The sequence below is a fragment of the Epinephelus lanceolatus genome, chromosome 4 (genome assembly GCF_041903045.1).
Source record: "Epinephelus lanceolatus isolate andai-2023 chromosome 4, ASM4190304v1, whole genome shotgun sequence".
Classification (NCBI taxonomy): Eukaryota; Metazoa; Chordata; class Actinopteri; order Perciformes; family Serranidae; genus Epinephelus; species Epinephelus lanceolatus.
In genome coordinates this window covers 8,438,082-8,461,396 of record NC_135737.1, presented here as the reverse complement: position 1 = coordinate 8,461,396, position 23,315 = coordinate 8,438,082, and the positions used below count along the sequence as shown (strand labels likewise).

The following is a 23,315-nucleotide window of genomic DNA, read 5'->3' as shown; positions in this document are numbered from 1 at the left end:
TCAACACCTCTGTGCTGTTGACAGCCGTGGCTGGAAGCATTATGTTTTCAGGTTGTCCGTCCCATTCTTGTAAGTTTGATATGTCAGGAGTGCCTGGGGAAAATTTCTTCAAATTTGGCACAAACCTCCTCTTGGACTTGAGGATGAACTGATTGGATTTTGTAACAACTCCAAAGAATTCATACACTAATAATAACAACATTCCTCAAAAATATGAAATGTTGTTAAATAGGATAGAATACAATGATGAAGTGATGACATTTTATGTGCAAAGGGTCAAAGGTCAACTTTACTGTGACATCATAATGTTCTGAAAAAACACTTTCCTGGCCATTACTCAACATCATAACTCAGAAACAGAAGGGCAGACATTTGGTTGGATACTGAATTGATGACACTTATCTTGTGTGTCCACCTTGAAACTGTGCTGATGATATAGATCTTCTGTGCTGCTGGGTTGAAGATGTGTGTGAAGCATCCATGTTTTAGATTTTGTAGCTTCTTTGCAGCAACATCCACATTTAAAATATTGTCTACTGTCATAAAACTCTGTTCTATCCCAGTCTTCTGGTAGTCATCCACCAGTGTTGGGCAGGCTACTTGGAAAATGTAGTGAGCTAGGCTACCAGTTACTCTACATCAAAATGAAGTTTCACTATATTGAAGCTATCCCCAGAGAAATGTTACAAGCTCAGCTACAAGAAAATACCAAAAGTAGCTCGCTCCTTGCAAAGCTACTTTTATTTTTTGAATTTATGTAAAATCAGTGTTACCTCAGTGTTAAGAAAAACTGTCAGCCCAAAAAAATGGCAGGCCAAAAAATGTTCAGTTGAACTGTTTATTATAAAATAACAGACTTAAATTTAAACTTTCTTCTATTTTTTTTTTTTGGAAGACTTTGTGACATTTGAACGTGTCCGCCAATAACATGACGTCATCAGTCGGCCTTTTGCTCTCTCTTTCTCTCTCCTCTTCCTACTTAATGCATTTCTCATCAGTATGGTATCTAACTCTGTCAGTAATTCAATATCAGAATTCCAAAATGTATTTTTAAGTCAATAAAACCATAATAAACAAAACACAGTAATATTAACAATGAAAATAAGACCTAAATGAAAATTTCTGTTTTATTTTGGGATGTTAGAACATGTCTTGCAAAAAACTTGTGACATTAGTATGTCACTCTCTCTCCTCTCCACCTTCTTAATACTGTTCTCTTTCTCTCTGGCTCTTTTCTCAACCCTTGTTGTGTCTATTTCTCTAATGTCCATTGTAAATCCAATAAATACATACAGTTTATGTGCAAGACACGTGAGTGATGCGTCAAGAAGTGTAGCCAATCAGGGGCAGAGTAGGGCACATTTTGACAAGAAAAACCAATAGCAAAGTAGCAAGCAGAATAAAGAGAAGAATTGGTATGTGATGTCATATGGAAATACTTACATCATCCACATGCGTGGTGTGGTGCTGGCATCAGTCACATTACTTATCCTCAGTTTTATTATCCTTAGTCAAAGCTATTTAATTGAGAAAGTAGTGATATAACCATCACGATACTGAGAAATGTAGTTAAGTTAGTTATGTCCCTACTTGTAGTGATGCTACTGCCCAACACTGTCCACCAGAGGCTCATTGGTTTTGCTGATAATGAGCTTGAGGTGAGTGTCGTTGAACCATGTGACAAAGCTCTTCATCAGTCCGCTGTACTCCTCTGTAAAGCATCTTTCTCACTGGAAATGATTCCCTGGAATCATACATGTCAATATAGTGATAACTTCCATTTTGCAAAAAATACACTTAAGACATTTTATTAAATTACTTTAAAGTCTTCCCTACACACATTATATGAGTCTCTAAACTGTAACTGGACTGGTTGGGGGAGGCATACAAGCGCGAGGCGGTAATTCTAGCTAATGTATCAGGTTGGTTTCCACACCACTCTGGAATGATTTACCTGATTAGAGATGACTGTGGGATGGAAGGATTTGGATGATGATGGTGTTTTCAAGTCATCACGTTCCTTGCTTAATGTCCTGGCATCAAATAAAATATTCAGTAATGCAGTAGCAACAAATTTAGGAAACAATATAATAAACATAACCAGCAGTGATGACTGTGAATGTGACAGATTTAACATGTGAGATCCTCTCGTTGGCTTAAATGGCACTGAGTGATATTGATTACAGCTCACAGTTAAAGTATGAAGCTGCCAGCTTTACCCAGTGTGGCTTGTAATGAGCGTAACAGTGTTGACTGTTGAAAAGAAATGGCATTTAAATATAAATGACAATTTCTATGACATACAGTCTACCAGTGTATGCGGAATCCATTAACATGGTGTAAATGACAGTGATTGATGTTAATTGAAATTGCCATTTTTCCTGTCTGCTTCTCTTCTGCAATCACACAGACACATAATGATACACAATCAAATCAAGCTGGACAGAATTAATGGGTTTCGCTTTCTGTAAAATGTAAAATTGTAGTTTTATCCCCAAATTCTTGATGAGTGACCCCGTTGTCGTGGTGAATAAAGAAATTGGTCGTCAGGAGAAGAAAATGTTGGCATCATACATTTCTGCAAACCATGAATATGTTACATTTCTGCATTTCATATGAATCATATCAGTGTTTCTGAAGTGATGAAATATACCAGCTGACTTTGTCATCTGGAGGTGGAGGGGATGTTGGTGGTGTGGCATCTAAGTGAGAAGCTTGCCAAATTGTAGACCACTGTTCATCACCAACAGACAAAACTGGTTGTGATGTAGTAAGTTATCACTGTTCTTCCAGGCAACAAATATGTGTGTAGCACCTCACTGCTGTTTCTCAGGCATGTGCACAGATAGACCCCAGGTGGTGCTCAAACACCTGCCCTTTTGCCTTCTGACTAGATAAGTCCCCTTTTTTGCAAGACATTTCTGTTCTATTTCTTTTTCTTATTTAATATTTTAGTTTCACTAATGCGCTATTAAAAGCATGTTGTAATATCTGATAACCGCATTTGAGTTTTAATTCTGCCAGACCATGACAGCCCCTGCCCCTCCCTCATCAACGTCTCTTGTCACAGTCACCACAGTTGCCGCACTTAAATTGAGCGCTCTGCAGAGCACCCCAGTCTCCCTGTGACCTGTCTGCATGGACAGCTATGTATAGACAGTGTTTTCCATTGGTATTGTTTGTTACTGTTATGAGATTAAACTGTTAAAACATCTCAATACAGCCAGCCTACTTTTGGTAATAACCCACAAGTTTAACAAATAAGCTAGTCCGGCATAAAATCACACAGTCTCCCTCCAACATGCTGATTCAGGTTCACCAATTGCCCGGTGCGAGTGCAGACAGACGCTGAACTGTTTTCCCACTTCCACATGTCTTTAAAAACCACAGGAGTGGAGTGTTACTACATTATATTCTTTCATATTCTTATTTTATTTTGATTTGTCACCTGCCATCTAAATTTTATTTCCTTTACATAAATAAAGACATTTACACCATAAACTGATGCAGAAAAACTTGCCAGAATTTAGGAAGTAAAATGTTTAAGGCTCAAAATTTCCTCACACCTCCCCAATTAATATTTGTCCTAGATCTGAGATCCCCATCATTAGTCTGTGAACTTTATCTATAACTGCTGCCTTCATGTAAGAAAATTGTTACAGTTTGGACTTCTAAGTCCACTGGAAGACTATATTCACAAATCATTTAATCAGCAAATCATACTAGGCAGGGTAAGTGATGAATTTAAAGCTGCAGCCTGGAAATGCTGAGAATCATTTGAGCTTTACTGAGCGCTTTCTAGTTACCTGTGGAGACAATTGCTTTGCTGGACTATAGCTTCAAATAAATCACCGGTTCTTTCAATCTGTTATTAAACCCAGAGTCTTCCTGTGGAGCTGCTCTGTGGCTGACGGTAGGCTGTTCTGTGTTGTGCTGTGCTGTGCTGTGCTGTGTGAAAAACAGCACACACATTCAGTCAACAGCCCACACATTAAAGGGTTATGAATGTGTACAGTGTGATAGCCAATTATTTAATTTCATTTTCATCTTTCAGAACTTGTTACTATTTCTGTTCCATTTGCTAATACCTGCACCACCTGACACTAATAACTTCCATCTGTGAACAGTAAAATACAACCTTCAGGCATCAGTTATTTGAGCTGTGGACACAAACAGTTTCTAAATCACTCATGAAAACGAAATGCTATTGAGAGGTTTATTTAAATGTGTATATTGATCTCGATGTGAATATTTCTGCACTTTTAATCTTGTCTTCAGATCTTATGCTTTATTAATGTAGGTTTTAAGTACTTTTAATACTACTGCCATCTGTTGGCATAATTGGCATAATTATGGCATAATTCTACTTGTCTTTATTTATTAGGTCAACGCACATGACTCAAGCTTTTTAAAAATGTCTTTTGGCAAGATGTTCTAAATCAATTTTTTTTTCTTACAATATATCATTCCTGTTTTCTTATTTTACTCGTTATCTGATCTTTTTTCATGACTTCTGACACTCGTAAACACACACTACAGACAGTCAATAATTACATAGGCCCACTGTTTTTTTTAAATTGAAAGTGACTATGTTTGAATGAGAGGGCGGAGATGACCCTAATGCTAGTTAGTTAGCATTTACGGTTAACTGTACGGATGTCCCGACCCAGATTTTTTTTTCTCCCCTGATTCTAATCCTAGTCTTGAGTATCTGCTGAGACCAAGTCCCAATCCAATACTTCTAATTTCCTACTTAATACAGCTGCACAGTGCCAACTTCAAGGAGGCTATTTTAAAGTTTTTAAAATCCATGCAGTGTACAGCTTATGTTTGACAATTGAACAGCTAAAAAATCCCACCTCTAAAATGTTCTTAAATTATTTTTTTATTTTATTTTTCACAAAATAACAACATATCAAATAACAAACCCTCTCTTTAATCTTTTTGGCCTTGTTGCCTCCTCAAGGGAATTTTTCTGTCCCTTCATAAGAGTATTCTCCAGTGTTTGTTGCTGCAGCCTCTGTTACCTAAATTAAATGCATTCTGCTGTTTATTTTCATTGTCTGTTCGTCATTTGCATGGATTACATTAATATATTAGTCTTGTTGGCTTTTTGCTCACTTACTGGCTTTTGTTGTACTTGAAGTGGTGTGTTGAGTGTGACAGACTGTTGTCTGACTGCAAGAGACTCTCACACTGAGCTGAAACAAGTGTTCATACAGCGTTTTGCTGTCCTTAAAGACATGTGGTATTTTGCTGTAGCGGAGAGAGAAGTAGAAGAGAGATGGAGAGTTGAGGAGGTGATGATGATTGCACTCGATGTGTCACTGTGTCACTGTGCATGAAAGCTTCAACGGTAAAAACCAACCTGCTCACTTTCAGAAGTCTTGAATACCGGTGCTTGGGCAGTGACCTCTGCATCAGACACCACCAAAAAAAGGCATCCTTTCATGTCTGCATGATATGCAGCCAGGTGTCATCAGTGTGTAACAGCACCTAACAGCGTCAGGGGGAAGGACAACGTAGGTTAATGGGGTAAAAAGTCAGAGTGGGGTTGGTGGGTGGTAGGAGTGGTGGATGGGTCCAACAACCACAAACACCCAGGAAGCTAGTGTGTGCTTCCCATATGATTGTAAAGCCAAAGCCTGTTATCTTTTCCTAAACCTAACCACGCACTTTTGTTGCCTAAACCTACCCAGGTGCATTTGTTGTTGAAGGAAAATAAATCAATACTTGATGTTGTACCTACATACATTTATTTTGAAAGAGACTGCATGCAAATTGTACATTTCCTGTGAAAACAGCAGTGTATTTTGAAAAGACACAACGCATGTAACAGGCTGAAGTTGACACAGCGTGCCAGAACATCAACAACAGACACACCTAGAAACACCTGTGTGACAGCTGATGTAAAACAAAGGCTCAGATTGGGCTTAATTAGCTAAATGTAGCCAATCCCAATTAGTTAAAATATGCCATAATTGGCTCGATACAATCTTAGAGATTGGATCAGAATTCCCTAGTTAACTGTGATAATGCTAGTGCTGATTTTCTGCAGCAAAAAGAGGCTTAAAACCTTTACAATAAAATATACTTATATGAAAACTGAACATTCAACTCTTTGGAGGGTCTTTCAACCAAAGACTGAACAAGACTTTTTTTAGGAGACCAAACATTATGATTAACTTTCATTAACCAAAAAAAACTGAAATAGTGACAGCTACAGCTACTGTATGCCTATACCCTGTGAATCTAGGGTCATGGCATGGTTACCAAACCAACATTGCAGCTGTGGTAGCGATTTGATCGCCCCCACCTCTCACTCAAAGCAGCCCCGCACTTTATTGTGCAAAAGTCTTACATGGGTGAGATATATGAAAATTCACCCCCTGCACAGTTGTCATGAATGGGGAAATTAGCCATAGAGACAAAAACTGTATTTTGTATCAGTCTGTAAACATGTTAATTTCTGCTGTTAAGTTGGGCATTTCAACATGGGGGAGTACGGGGATTGACTAGCTCTTGGAGCCAGTCTCAAGTGGCCATTTGAGGAACAACAGTTTTGGGCACTTAAGTTACAGAACAGCGTTGGATTCATTTTACAGCCCCTGAAGGTTGCCACTTGAATAAAATCTTACTGTCTAGATTCATGTTCCATGTGTATTCATGAACCTCAGGGAGACATGCAGCCTCATTAGCAGAGGCTAATGGGGCTCATGCGAACAATAGCAGATTATACAAATCATTACATACATTCAGCATCTTCTACATTGCACAGTCACTGCAGAGACTCCAGCACCATTCTGTCTGCAGACATGTCATTGGTATGAATGGTGACACACAGTCCATATTAATATGTATGACTCCTACTCAGACATCTTCCACCAGTGCAGCAGCAGCATCACCATCAGTAGCTGGCCCTGTGGATGTCAGTTATTATTGATTTTAATCCCATTTGAAATGCATCATTCAAGCAGCATCAACAGCAAGCTGACTGTGGCAGAGCAGCACTGCAAGACACAGACAGACAGAAAAGACAGACAGACAGGCTTTCTTTGGCAGAACTGTTTAGCTCAGTCTCACAGCTCCTGCTGTGAGAGGGTCATGATCACATGATCAGTCTGTAAAATAATGTCTGGCACATGAAGCTTTGCAGTAATACTTCAGCACTTTGTGAAACCACATTCTTTGTTCTAAGCAAGTCGCACTGGGATCAGACAGTACTTATCAAGCTAAAGACCAGGGGGAATACTACATGAGAGGACATGACATAAATAAATTAGCCACAGCTTTTTGTGAGCTCCAGTGATTAAATGTTTTATCATACAAATGAAGAGATTTAAGAAAAGAGCGAATACAATAACACAGTTAGTACTACATGATAAAATCTTATTTGTAGCTGATCATAATAACATGTTATTAAAGACCAAAGACAGAAAATTGCATTATTCATTTTATTTCTATGTTAAAGACACTTGACTTGTTTGGTTCTTTATCTGATACATTTTCTTTGGCATGAAAAAGCATCTCCGTCGAAACCACTGTCAGTCAGTATAACTTTGTCTGCTTCAACACTGTGGGAGTGAGCTCTGCAACCAAGTGTAAAACATTAAAAAATATTGGAATTCTGGACCTAATGTTTGATGGATTATTCACGCAGTGATGTTGAGTATTTAAAAATGTCATTGTTTTGAAAGATTTGTCTGTCAGTGTTAACTTTGAGGCGATGTGCCTTCATTACGAGAAAGTCATCCATGTGAGATAAGCTGTGTTCAGCTGACTGTTGTTGACTTTAATGCTGCAGAGTTGATGCTTATTCATTTTTTTATGATTTGAATTGGGCTGAAATAAGATTAGTTCAGCCTCTGAGAGATGCAGTTAAAGAAATGTTCAAGTGTGGATGAAGTTTTGATTGTCACTTCTTTATCTTCAAAGGATTGAGCTGATGTTATTTTAGCTTTTATTAATGACCATAATTTCACTGAGGAGACCATAAAAAAACAGTAAATGTATCTCACTAAGAAGTAGTGTGTGTGTGTGTGTGTGTGTGTGTGTGTGTGTGTGTGTGTGTGTGAAAGCCTAATATCTTATTCCTTCTGTTGCTGTCCAAAAACTTACAAAACACTTGCATTTGGTTACATATTCTGTCATCAGAATGAACATAGCCAGTTCCTCTCAGCTCATCAGACAGCAGTGTTAACATGGAGGACATTTCTGAGCATGCTCAGTGACATTTAAGCCTTTCTTAGAGGTCCAAACTGCAGTCAAGTAGATCTGTTTGGGAATGAACTGCATGAGACAGAGTGAAGGTTTGATCATCTCGATTGTGGCTGTATCAGGAGAAAATCCTGTGTGCTACAAATTATGTTTATATTATTGCTGTCTGGATTGTGTTCAGTGGCAACATTTTTTGCCTTTTGAACTTTGCAACGTAATTGTCAGCGTTTCATGCGTGTTTGCAAACCACAGATATGATACATTTCTGTTATTATGTCATGAATACTTTGAGATTCTACGTTTCAAAAAAGCTGTCTTTAACATGTGGTTAGGTTTGGGCGCACAAACCACTTAGTTATGGTCAGGAAAAGATCACGATTTGACTTAAAATGCCCACTTTTTGGCACAAGCCCTGCTGGAAAATGGGATTGTGACATTTTCCAAACTCAAACAAACAAACTCAAACAGCGACGTCTCAGTAAAAAACAACTGTTTTCTGTGCCAATATCCCAGCAGGAAATGCAGTGAGGGGCCACTACAAAACCCCCAGGTTTGGTGCCTAAAAATCACAACTTTTTTTTTTGTTTGTTTGTTGGTCTCAAACAGTGGTCTGCAGCTTGGCAGACATCTTACCTAGAAGTCACACCATCAACCATCCCCTTCACCTCCAGATAAAAATGTCAGATCATATACTTCATCACTTTAGCAACATTGATATGATATGTATGAAACATACAAATGTAAAGTATTCACCATCTGTAAATGTACAGTTTTCTTCTGGATACTGGACATGGAATCCCACATGTTGTTAGGTGTAGGCTATAAAAGCGCTTCAGGAAAGAGCGTGGTTTTAGTTTAGCTGATGAAATAAACATATCAAGCTTTGACTTTTTTAGTATCCAAGGCCATGAACTTTTCCCACCAACGCTGTGTTTCATTAGTAGTTTCATTTCCCCCATTCACTTATCATCACCCTTTGGTAATATCTAACATCTTACCTGCAAGGAGGCCAATTGGAGAACAGAGAGAAAGTGGGGGAGGGGGCAAGGATTGAATGGAACACACCTGCCCTTGTTCACTTTCAGCCCAAATTGTCATGGATCAGCCGCCAGTTAAGCATTACTGCTTTTTCCAAATCATCAGAAATACCTGCAGACTCATTTCAATGAGGTGAAGGCATCCTCTGTGGATAACAGCAACACACCAGCACTTGGTAATTAGCTGCATGAGTTTCTGATGTTGACATTTCTCTTTGCAATCTGTAGCATTATTATGATAACTATTGTTTCTGCAGGTTTAAGATATCTGGTAAAACAGCTATCAATACACAATCAATAATGTTGGGAATAAAGAAATTACACAAGCTGAACAGTGCAACAATCCGAGATAATATTAACTGATATTAGTTACATGACATGTTTCAGTAATATAACAAGCTATCAGTAAGATTTTATGAAGAAACTAAAACTAAAAACTGAGCGTCAGGTATAATTTTTTTTTCTTTTATCAGGGTGAGCAATCAGAGTTTTATGTACGGCACTGCCACCTAACAATGGATGTATTTTCTTGCACCAAATGCATAATTGCAATGCACATCTCTAGAGTGACTGTAGCTGCTCACTTGCTCTCTCAGTCCTCTAAGGATCAATCTCACCAAGTTCACTTTAGTGTTCCAGGCAAATGGAATGACACCTATGATGGCAGTGGGGATTCCCCCGAGGGCAAGTGCTGAGGGGATGTCAGCTATAGGGCATGTTGAACGACTGATGAAACGCAGCACAAGTGTGTAAATATGAACATTAATCACGCTGTAGTTGCTACAAGCAAATTTAGTTGAAAAACAATAAATGTTGTCAGGGATCAGATATGTTCAGGAGATAACTGTGTGGCTGAAACGTCAAATAAGTGGTATTAGGTTTCTTCCAAAATGTAGTCACTGTTGCAAATTACGTGTATATGACTATAATATCTAGTAAATGTAGTTATATGGATGTAACGATACAGCAGGGAAAACTGAATAGACAGGAATTTGAACTTAAACAAGAGGACAGCACAGTGGTGTTATATTCTGTGCACTGTGACACATGTGAACCGCAGCACCATGTGATGTATTGTAGGGAGTACTTTAGAGGTTACAGCAGCGAAGAGCACACATGAGATAATGAAAGCAGTGGAGTTAATTGACACAGAGAGGAAAAGGGTTCAGAATGTTTTTCAGTGCGGTAAATATGAAGTGGTCCTACCCCTGTCATTCTCACTTTCTCTTTAGGTTCAGTCTCTGTTTTTGTTCCAGCAGCTGTACAGCTCCTTTTACCACAGTGGCCTTCATGTTCCCTCAGCCTTAATAGTGCATGCGAGCCTGCATGCATGCGCGTGTGTGTGCACATCCATCTTTGCCGGTGTTTTTGTGTGTGCACATTTCTAAAGTTGTAGCACAACATCTCCACCAACTGGATGGCAAGTGCAAGTTCTGTAACATAAATTGTCAGTTCTTTTCTACCTTCTCTTGTCTCTTACCCCCCTAACACACACACACACACATACACACACACACACACGCATACATACACGCACACGCCTGTGCAGCCTCCTCTCTTTCCTTTCCTTTACTAAACCTCTTCCTCTGTCTCCTCTTGTCTCTACAAAACAATTGCCATCTCCCCTTCCCTCTGTTTGCTTCTTCAGACTACTTCCTTCCCCTCACCTTTCCATCCTCTTCAGCAACTCCTTGCTGTTGTTGATTATCTCAGACTCTAAGCTAACACGTCAGCTGAAATAATTAGCTGGCACCTCAACTGTGTGTGTGATTGTGTTTCTGCTTTTTAGTGGGTCTTTTGGTCTACTGTGTGTGTATATGATAGACAGTGTTAATCAGATGTGTTGTCTCTTGCTATAAGCAGTAAACATCCTCTCATCTGTCGACCTTCTCACCCTGCAAATGTAGCTCAACTTGTTACACTGTTAGTGCCAAGTGAATTTAAAGTTGTTTAATTACTACACAGCATTGAAATCGCAGATGTGGCCGTTAACATTTTTCATTCAAGTTGAAAAAACAGCAGTATAAGAGTTGTTATTCCTGTAAGTGGACTCACTTGCCAACTGCATGGCAACAACCTGTGCATCCATGCTCATCTTGTCAGCATTGACTTTTGGCACAGCAAGGTCTGGCTGATTTGGTTGTTTTTAGCCACAATAGCAGCAGGGCTCTAGTGGTGGCAGGGTTGGTAGGTCCACCCCTTTGTTCCAGACTGAAATATCTTTAAAACTATAAGATGGTTGAAACAGACAGATGACATTTTGCACAGTCATGAATCCCTCTAACTTTGGTGACCCTCTGACTTTTCTTTTAGTGCCATCACCAGGCTACTTTTTTATCTATCCAGTACAATATTTCTGATTCTATGAAATTATATTTTGTGAGATCCTTAGTTTGACATGTTATGCTTTAGAGTGAAATGTCTCAAATGTGTTCGCTGTCAGGAAATGTGGTTAAGACATTCATGTCCCTCTCAGGATTAACTGTAATAATTATGTTGATCCTCTGACTTTATATGTAGTACTATCCGGTCAGTTTCTTTCTTTTTTTGTTGTTGTTGACCAAAAACGATTGGCATTCCAATCAGCCCAAGCTGTGGTTTGGTTGTAGCAAATGTTAACATTTTAAGCTAAGACAGTGAACATAACAGTAACCAATAAACCAGCCTAGTCACCAGAACAAAATGTTGGCATTGTAAGTTCAGCGAACCATGGATATGATACATTTCATATGTATGGTATTAACGTTTTTACAGTGATGTAGCATATGAGCTGACTGAAACCAACAAACAAAAGAACTGGTTGTGATTTAGCAAGTCATCGCTGTATTTGCAGCGTCTTTTTAATTTATAAGCACCAAACGTATGTGTAATGACCTGTCACTGTGTTTCAAAAGGATTGTACCCCAAATACTGTTTTTTTTTTAAGCCAAACATGACCTTTTCTAGGTTTTTGTGCCTAAACCCAACCAAACCTTAACCACAGCATTGGTGAAATGTAAAGGTTCAATGTATCCACTACACAATAACATTCAAATGTAATGTATCGGTGTTTCGCATCAACAAATAATGCCAACCATTTTTTGGGGAACTTGGGTTGGACAAACAGCAGCATGTTAGCATGCTGAAGTCAGCATTTAGATCATAGCACTGCTCTGCGTTATATAGGCACCTTGTCAGTGGACTTTCACATCTACATATTATATGCTAGGTATCCTCCTGCGTCTGCTGTTGACGTTCCAAGACACTGCAACCAATACTGGGATGTCAACAAAAGCGTGTGGTTAGATTTAGAAAAAAAACATGGTTTGGCTCTACATTCACGCGGGAAGCAAACACCAGGCTCCTGGGTGAAAGTTCGGGATTTGTTGGACCCATCCACCAGTGTTGCACATAAGCAATGGCCCGATGGCCCGGGGCCAATCAAAAAGTATGGTCACAGGCCCGCTCGGGCCAGTGACGCTGTAAGGTTTTTTTGTCAGGGGAACAACTCCAGCGGATTTTTATCCCACTTTTCTCGAGCCTTCAGTGGATTTATTGGGCTTTTTGGCCAAAGGTGCCTCACCTTTGCTCGTGCAGTAAAACGCCGGAGGATGGGGAAACGTGCTGGTGCACTTTTGCGTCTCCGCCAACACAGACACCGCACATCATTGCCACGTATATTTCTCTCCAACGTGTGTTCCCTGGCCAACAAACTGGATGAACTTCAGCTACTGATGGTGAAAAACAGAGACTTTCTACATCTGTAGTTTTGTGCTTCACGGAGACGTGGCTGTGTGGATCGATACCGGACTCTGCGCTGCAGCTGGCAGGCTTCCAACTCTTCAGAGCGGATCGTGACACGGAACTCTCCGGCAAAACTAAAGGTGGAGGTATCTGTTTTTATACTATCAGTGGCTGGTGTAATGACATGACAGTGATCCAGCAGCACTGCTCTCTAGATCTGGAATCTTTTTTCATCAACTGCAAACCTTTTTACTCCCCCCGTGAGTTTGCTTCATTCATTCTGGTCGGTGTTTACATCCCACCGCAGGCCAACGTGCAGGAGGTACAACGCACGCTCGCCGACCAGATAGGCTACTGTGTGTGGAGCGGACTCCTTAGTTATTGTCCTTTGCGACTTTAACAAAGGTAACCTTACCCATGAACTCCCCAAATAGTAGTAATAGAAGTTAAAGCTCTGTAAACCTGTTGTGAGGTCATCTAAGAAGTGGAGCAGTGATGCTGTAGAGGATCTCCAGGCGTGGTTGGACACTACTGACTGGGGTGTTTTCAGGACCGCCACCAACAGTCTGGATGAGTACACATAGGCTGTGACATCATACATCAGCTTCTGTGAGGTCTGCTGTAGACCTATATACCATCACACTACAGTGAGGTATAATAGAGTTAAATGAAATGAAGTTAAATTAAATGAAGTTTTATAGACATTTTTTCTCTCTCTCTTGTTTTTTTTTTTTTTTTACTTGGGCCAGTAAGAATATACAAGGGGCCAGTGAAACTCTGAACTACTGGCCCAGGGGGCCATTGGGGAAAAAATGTTATGTTGAACACTGCCATCCACCACCCCTCCTGCCTGCCCTATAGGGACTTTTCCAGCTCCTTATATTAAATTGTTACTGGCAGCGTTTCAACCTGACGCCGTCCAGCAGCATATCATACCGCCATGACAGTTTCCATCCTGTTGCGTATGATCTGACACGGCCTGTCCACATATTATGCTGCTGCAGCTGGTGCCATCTGGCTGGCTGGAGGCATATCATAGAACAGGAAAAGGTTACTTTCCGTCACGTAACAAACTGACGTTGCCCAGCGGTGTATCTTACTGCTGCAAAAAGTGGCTTTAGGCGTCAGGTGTCCAATGTCAATATCCCTGACAAAGCAGCGGTCTGTAATGACTATGGAATGAGAATGAGCTGGTATACCTTCACTGGCACTCAGGTCTGTAGTACTTAGTTGCTCGCTTAGTTCTGTTACAATGATAATATTTAAGAGGCACAAACTGTGAAGGACTTCTCCATGGTGTACCCGCTTCTTGCCCACCGCAAGCTGTGATAGGCTCCTGCCCCATCCCACGCTGCTGAAGATAGCTGGGTGACAATAACTGAGGCATGGTTGAAATGAAGTCCATGTGAATTTCATGAAAGTAAGAATAAACATGCTGAAACATTCATTAGCGCCTCTGTTATTCAAAGCAGGTCCAGAAGTCATGAAACTCAATCAGCAAGTAAATCAACACATCAATTTTCAGTCACACATTTCATTATCATCTCATGTATGTAGCGAGGATGCCTCACTCAACACCTTCTCACCATTTTACAGACAACACTTACCCACATAGATGTCATTTCTTCATGTGTGGATACGTTCATATATGTATGTATTATTAAACACAATGTGATTAAATATTAAGGGACAGAATAGAAAGAAAATTTGGATGAAAGAGGGAGATATCAGAGAGAGGAATGTAGGCAGAGATGCACAGAGAGATAGAGGTTATTTGGCAAGACGGAGGAATAAATGATCTTATAGTAACAGAGATGGAGGAACTGATACAGAGAGATGGACAGAAGCAGTTTTTCAGACAGAGGAAAAGAATGATGAACGGATGGGTGGAAAGAAGAATAGAGGGATGTGATATGACAGGAAACAGCTGAATAGAGCTGATGAGAGGATGCAGGCGGAGAGATGAATGGAGGGATAGAGAAAAGGAGCGATGCTATTGAAATGAGAAGCGTTTCAAGTCGAGAGGAGAGCGATGAAAGGATGGAGGAGAGGGCGGCAGAGATGGAGAAGAGCTGCTCCGCATTTTTCTCACGCTGCGCTGACCTGACTAAACAAATTAAATATGTTCTCAGAGCAGCAGTGTTCCTTAGAGACCCAGCACCACACTGAGCTTAAATTCTACTGCAAAATAATCTAATCGTATAAAGGGATTGATAATTTGACAGCGGTAATTTGGCAATAAACCACCAAATGTGTGGTGGAGATGATTGGTCACCTCTGTCTCACACCAGCAGGGTTTTCTGGAGCTCTTAACGTCCGTCTGACAGAAACTCTTTTGCTTAAATAACTGTAATGATCAAAATCAACTCATAGATGATCAGATCATACAAATCTCTGACTGTATGAGGATTCATATCTTATCAACTTATTTACTGTATCTACAGTGATTAACAAGATCCCACCACCAATTAGACATCCCAATTCAATAAACCAACAAATGGATAACTAAAAGTTTACCATTACTCACTCATTATTAATGCAAATGAAATGTCAAAAGGCCAAAACGCCATCCACCTTCGGATAACAAAAGCTTAAAACTCACCGGCGCCACCACAGTGCAGTGCACCAGTTTGCGTGTGTCAAGTGCCAAACCTTGCACACACTGGACGCGCCGCGCTAAACATACAACCACACAGAGTTATTGTAACTGAAAGATCTGCATTTCTTCCATCTCTGCATAAGCTTAAAATACTGGGGGGACACCCACTTATTAATGTTGATTTCTCACCTGAAGAGACAATCTCCAGAGCTGTGCCTTGCCAGAAAGTATCTTTTTGGCCATTGTCTCTATAATGACAACCCTCAGCAATGATTCTCTCCTTAACCAGTCTTCGTCACACGCGGGACACAGCAACGGAGTTCTCTCTCTGCATCAATGGTGAGGAGAGAAGTCGAGCTACCATAGGAGCTTCTACGGAAGCTGGTATGCACAAGCAGAGAGCAAGCATTTAATTGCAGGTGCGGCGAGGCTGCAAACAGGACAGTGGCGTCCATGAGTGCCGACTCACGTCTAGCTGCTGCCAGTGTTGGGTTGTACATTGAAAACAATAGGGGTGTATTATTTGACTTGTGCCGTTCGCTGCCGGTGTGTTTTGGCCTTAAGTCTGCTCATATACTATGTCACTTTATAGACACTGATATGATACATATGAAATATGTACGCATTCATGGTTTGCAGAAACGTACTGTACATTGCCAACATTTTCAATTGGGGATTGGGTTGGTATTCACCTTAAGCCTGACTGAAAAATTCTCACTCAAGTGACAAATCTGCGGATCCCAGTTGTCGCTCATTATTGCCTGCATGTCCTCTGTGCTCACATTCCCGTCATGTGCACACTCTTCAATTACCCATTGACATTTGAGTGTAGTCTCAGTTGGGTTTTGAATTCTCCCGATCATTTCCACTGAATTTATCTCATTCCATTACATCTCTCCCATTACTTCCTCACATTTGGCCCGTATCCTGCACTTTACCCTGTTATGAGGACATGTGCAGACTTCCTGTTCTGTATTCTGCTCTGCAGTTGAGGCACACTTTGAATATTTCAGCACCGTAAATAAGAGAGCGTGTCTCTTTCCGCTGTTATTTGCAATCGACCTTCCTCCAGTCACTCAGCATCTGACTCAGGGGAACTTTTTAGAGTGTATACATGTGAGAGTGTGCACGCATGCATGAATGAGTGTGTGTGTGTGTAATGGCATGCCTTCCTTTTGCATATGTCAACCCTGCTTGTGTGTGTTTTCTTTTTCTCCTTGTGTGAATGTATTCAGCGCTCCACTAGCTGAATGGAGAGAAATCAATATCAATGTAAATGTATTCCTTTATTGCCTTGGCTGGAAAAGTTTAGCCACATTTTTATGCACAAAAACATCTATGGAATTTATGAAGTGAGGCAGATAGTCATGCAGAGGATAATTTGTGTTCTCTAATGTTCTCCTAAGGTTGTAATCATGAGAGTGCAGTCAGCCTAATTGATCATGTAAGTAATATTTACTTTCACTTTCCCAGGACAAGTTACTCAGCAGAAAAAAGACACAAGCTGCACTAACAAACTCTTTAACTTTAATTTACCCCCTCCGCTCCTCCCTCTGTCACCCCCTGCTCTGCCTCTCCTCCTGCCTGCCCTCATTATTCCTCCTCCTCTCTCTCATGAAGCATTTATTATAAAACTTTTTTTTTTCTGGAGATTCATGCCTGCAAAGACTGGACAGCATAAAGGAAGGATTTTGTGTTGTTATAAGCTGCAAAAAGTTTGTAAAAGCATTAGAAATGTCCTGATATATGCAAAAAACTTCACATTTTCTGCAGCTGTTATCTCACATACAGTGTCACTGTGTGGAATAATCTTCATTTATAGAGTCATACAGCAGTGTGAGTGGGGGAGAGATGACTATCTTTGCCAAACAACAGAATCTTCAAATCAAATCGAGGAGCGACAATTTGGGCAAAGCATTAACTACATTTTTTTAATTCTAAACCTGGATTGTTAGCATCCAGTCTGAGAGCTACACAAACTAACTTCTGCTGTCTTCTGCTTCTGTTTCTGTGTTGCAGCAGGACTGTAGCCATGGATGTCATCTCCTCACTGGTCTGCCCTCTCCTCCTCTTCTTCATCCTCCTGTCCTCCCTCCCCTCCTGCTCCTCCTCCATGCTGTGTCCGAAGCGGTGCACCTGCCAGAACCTGCTGCCATCCTACACAGTGCTGTGTGCCAAGACGGGCCTCCTCTTCGTCCCGCCCAACATCGACCGCCAGACAGCCGAGCTCAGGCTGATGGACAACTTCATCACAACGCTGAGGCACCGCGACTTCGCCAACATGTCCAGCCTGGTCAGAGTTCACTTTTCTAAACGCCTTTAAATTCATGTTTGCTTTGATTTGCACAATCACCAGCTCCTGCCAGGCAGTTTGATATGGATGTGATCTAACTGTGCTCTTCTTTCGCTCTGCTGTTTTGTTTCTGTGGGTGCCAGGAAGCTACTGTAGTCAACGAGTACTTGTTGAAAGTTGTGTCAATTCCATCTGTAAGAAAATATTACTGATACAATATATAAGTTATAAAGAAGCTTAATGATGTTACTGAGGTTCTCATATCGCCAGAAAATGTTGACATCCTACATTTCTGCAAACCACAGATATTTTACATTTGTACATTATGTATTGCTGTGGTTAACATGGCCAGGTTCAAGCACAATATGGTTATGGTTAAGAAAAGGTCGTGTTTTGGCTGAAAAGAACTTGTTTTGGTGGCACAATCATGGCAGAAAATAAAGGGATGTCTCGGTAAAAATCAAATACTTTTTGTGACACAGTCCCCGCTGAAAAAAACAGCCACTGCTCATGATAACACAACTGGTGTTGTTGTTTGTTGGTTTCAGTCAGTGCTCTGGCAGGTGTCACGCCTATGTGTCAAGCCATCCACCATCCTCTCCACCTGCTAATGTCAAAGTCAGCTCTTGTACTAGGTCACTTTAGAAACATTGACATGAACTTTGGAAACATACTAGTGTAACATCTGCGTGGTTTGTAAAAACTTACATTGCCAACATTTTCTTCCCACAACTGGGTTGAATTAGGGGTTCTTAAATGCGCTGCTTATAAAACTCACATCATCATCATGGCTTATACTTAATGTACACTGACTTACTTTTATTTGTCGTGACTGGCTTAGTCATGATGAATCTTGACCCTGAACCAAGGGCTTCACAGAGATGTTGCAGGGAAACATGACAAAAAGCTTTCATCATACAGGAGAAGGCATCTTTCATTTGTCTGTGCTCACAAGCCTCAGTCCAGCACATTCAGTTCCAGCACAGGAAGTACTGTGTCCTTAACACAAGGATGTGGAGGGGACAGTGGTGGATGGTTGCGTAGTGCATCTGACTTTTATGTCGGAGACTCGATTTTGTTTAATTTTATTTTACCAAAACCACCATATTTCAAGAACATACTTCAACAAATAGTTTATTTGCCATAACCACAATATTTCTCAAATCTTTACCACAATATAGTTGCCATGTTGTAGAAACAAGAAACTCAATGAGTAAAAACCAGGATTTTGCAGAATCAGTATCAGCATTCTTTTCTGGATTATAGGGTTGTTTTAAAGCTTTTCAGCCTAAATAGTGTCTGATCATACTGTGTATTGTTATTTGGCAAGCCACTGGCTCTCTTTGACAACTTACATTTACAAGAGTGGCAGCTTCAGCAAATAAGCGTGGATTAATATCATTACAAGCTACTCATTCCACTGGAAATAAAAAAAAACCTCACAACCACTCGTTTACTCATAGATTCAAAGATGCATTGCATCCTAAAATTATTGACAAACCTTTACCAAAAACAGTGTATACCAGTCAATAAACACAGAAACGTGCACTTATAGCTATCATTAGTGGCCACCCTGTCGCAGATTTGCAGCCATTGTGCCAGGTTCATCAGTCCAGACTCTACGAGAAAATGGGGACATCGTAGGCTTTTGCAAACCACAAATACGTCACATATCTGCGTTTTATGCGTATCAACATTTTTAAAGTGACGTAGTTGGACTCACTCATCTAGAGCTGGAGGGGTTGGTGGATGGCATGACATCAAGAAGAGACTGCTGCCAAGCTGCAGAACACTGTTTGAGACCAGCAGACAACAAGACTGATTGTGTTTTAGTGAGTCATTGCTGTTTTACAATTGACTTTTTATGCACCAAACATGTGTTTTGTAGGGGGTTTTTTGTTTGTTTGTTTGTTTTATTTTTTAATGAGACATTGTTGCGTTTTCAGTGCCCCCAAAACCAGGTATTTTAGGCCAAAACATGATGTTTTTCTAACCATTGGGTTGATTGATTGGGTTGGTTTTGTCTCACTAAACAGATTATAGGAAATGTAGGATATTACTATTTTAAATGTAGGATACAAGGAAGACTCGGACAAGTGGGTACTCGAAAAGTGTAAATTGCATCATTTGATTTGAGTAACTTGGGGAGTGAACTGATACTGAGTAATGGTGGGATAGTATCTAAGGAAGACGTTTTAAGCATTCAGCATTCTAAAGAAAACCGCTCAGCTCTGTGCTCTCAGGAACATATAAACACAGCAAGGAGAGTTTTCATGTTTATTCCACGCTGAACGCAGGAAACATTAGGAACATCTGCTCCTTCCAACACAACATATGACTGAGGTGAAATCTATAATATCGCACCGATTTCACCACTTAATTCCACTGTAATCATGAAACGGAGATGGAGAGGCTCCAGTGCGCACGGCACAAAAAGAAAACTACCAACATCGTGATATCTAAATGCCAAATAGTGACACTCATCACAGCTGGAGACTTCCTTAGTGTTTTGAAAAATAAGTTTCCTCTCCGGTGTGATCACAACAGCACAGATGATGTTTGCTCACACACAGGGCAACGTGGGAAATGAGTTTTTAATCATTTGGTGGAAAGCGTGACAGAGCGTCACAGATGTCTCTGGTGATCACGGCGAACAGGTTTACAAATGCGTGGGTGTTGATTGACCTTTTCTTGGGTGTTAATAGAATATATTTATGCATCCTCACATCTATGTATCCCATGAGGAGTGCAAGTATTTAGTAGCCTACAAACTCCCGACCTCAGCAGTGTGTTTCTAATAGTACGAGTATCTATTAATGAAGCCCAGCCCATTTGTAATTCCATGTCTCAACTGACCTGCTGTGCTTGAGTATTAATTACTAAAATTATTATTAATGAAGGGTGACAGGGTGTCTTGGTGTTTATGGGCCACCCTGTAGCCTGACTGCTGGTCTAATCCCCACAGCCCTGACTGTCCAACCTGCTGAACTGTTCATAAGTGAAACATGGAATCCTTATTATCTCCTGGGTGATGGCCTGATCTGCTTACCCTGAACTTTGACCTCCCTGAACAGGAGGACAGAAAGATTGGCACTCTGAGACATGTTATAGTGTTAGACAAGAGTAAAACCTTACTAAATTATTGCTGACATAAAATTGAATTATTTCTGTAGTGCTTTATAAAGTAAAGAAATTGGGTAACTTTGGTAGCAACTTTGCTCACAGATACAGAATGTTAAACCAGTATAGACCGAATCAGAATGTTTATTTGCAATAACTTTCTGGTGAAAAACCTTCACATCACGTACATAAAATAGATAAAACTGCACTGAAAAAATTGGTTTGTTTGTAGCCACGTAAAAAAGGCCCACCAAAAAAAACAATATTAGTTTAAGTGTATGCTATATAGACAGCCTACTCCAACAGGGAATTGAAGCTATTTTATCAAAGCTACCCGACTTCATTGACAAAAACAGTAATTCTACTTAGCAGAAGACCGAGTTGCCAGTCTACCAGGGCCTTGATTGGGTAATGTGTAAAGTAAGCGGAGCGAATAATGAAATATAGCATACACTTATACTGATATTGATTTTTTTTTTTTGGATGGCTAAAATACTTTTTGCTGTTCACAGCAGTTTATCAAAGATGATAGCAACGCAACACAGTACATCAATAAGCACTGCAGAATTGTCAGATAGGTCAGACCACTGTGTTAAACTATATATGTCTAAATCTTACAGGTCAGGCTCACAATGACAGCAGAACTTAACAAGTTTGCAGATTTGAGGTTTCTTCACAGTTCAAACCAATTGCCAGTTGTTTACCCAGAAGAGACAGTTGTTGCTGATATGATGTCACAGTGATTCTGTCCATTTTAAGAGAAATTTCATGTGTTCTAAATCAAAATAATCTTATCTTTCTCTGCATGTCCAGATCCATCTGACCCTGAGCAGAAACACCATCAGTCAAATCCGGCCGTACGCCTTCGCTGACCTTCAGGACCTCCATGCTCTCCATCTGGATGCCAACCGCCTCACCGTCCTGGACGACTCCCACTTCCAGGGCCTGGTGAACCTGCGGCACCTCATCCTGGCCAACAACCAGCTGCACAGCATATCAGAGGGAGCCTTTCAGGTACCAACACTTTACCTGACATCAAGAAAAATACATGATACCAAACAACACAAATGCCAAAATAACTTTTGGCATTGTAGTTTTCTGCAAACCATGGATAGGTTTCATCTGATTATTATGTAGCAGATACATTGAAACTTGACACTTCAACAGCACTGTGTTTAACCCCTCCACCTCCAGATGACAAAGTCAGCTCATGTACTATGTCACTTTAGAAACATTGATATGATATGTATGAAAATACAAATGTAAAGGTTTGCAGAAACGTATAATGCCAACATTTCTCCTGGCGACTGGGCTGGTGTGTGTGCGTGTGTGTGCTCTACCGTTGAAGACTCTCAGTTTGAAAAAGTTATTGCAAAGTCAGTGGTGCTGAGGGTCAAATGTTGTGCGAAAGTGGCGCCCCATTTCTGGCTCTGACTCTGAAGTCCAACAGAACCAGCCAGCCACGCCTGCCTCCTTTGCCCAGCTGGACACCTTTTTAATAGCCCAGCCCTAAAATAACTGTTTCCCTTTCCTTATATGTCACTGTCCTTTCTCTGCTCATTAAAAGTCCAGTGCTGACGTACCAAAGTGTCCCCTCAGGACCAGCTTTTAGACCTCTGCAGGACTTTGATGAAGAGACAGCACAGAGATCTGAACTCTGAACTCACTAATCGACAGGACCTGCTGAACCTCAGCCTGAACTTTACCCTCTCTCCTGCCTTCATCACTTCATCTCTCCCTCCTGTTCTGTTATTGTTCAGCTAAGACTTGCACAGATTTTATCACTTTTAGCTTTTTAAAAAATAAATTTCTCTCACTGGATTATGAATGTAACTAAGAATAAACAAAAATCAGAACTGAATGAATGATAAATCTAAGAAAATTACAAGTAACTTTAAAAAGAAAAATGTTTGCAGGAGCCCTCACCCAGTCACTTTGTTTGATATGACTAATTGCCTAATTATGTTAAGACAAAACAAAATTGATAAAAAAAAAAAAATTACCCCCGTGCCTAAAGATGGAGAATTGTTGATCAAGACATTCCTATATTACAGATTATGTTTCTTAAGGATCAGTTGAGTTTTTAAGTTGAATTGGCATTGAAGCTGGCCAAGCCTGTTGGTAAATGAAATCCTTTGATTGGCTGTCACGAGAGCTGGAGATCATTTGCATGGTCCTGTTTAAAACAATCTAAAATAAGAACCATAATAGTTCCAGCATTCACTCTTTTGTAGCAGAAAGTTAAGGCTTCTGCCTACCCTGTCATCACATAATTACCTTACATTACTGTGCAAATGTGGTATATTGCTGTAATTACACCAATATT

The 23,315-nt window shown here is 40.4% G+C and overlaps 1 protein-coding gene across 2 annotated transcripts in view; it reads left to right on the top strand.

Moving 5' to 3' along the window:
* LOC117260308 (leucine-rich repeat and fibronectin type III domain-containing protein 1-like protein) overlaps nt 1-23,315 on the top strand; it is a 575,214-nt gene that overhangs the window by 472,051 nt on the left and 79,848 nt on the right. The window contains exons 6-7 of one of the 2 annotated variants that reach the window (XM_033632283.2): nt 17,599-17,869; nt 21,803-22,003. In XM_033632283.2, coding sequence (XP_033488174.1) covers nt 17,609-17,869; nt 21,803-22,003 — 462 coding nt within the window. In that variant the 5' untranslated portion in view covers nt 17,599-17,608. Of the gene's footprint in view, nt 1-17,595; nt 17,870-21,802; nt 22,004-23,315 lie in introns of both variants that reach the window. The other variant, XM_033632282.2, reaches the window with a different exon arrangement.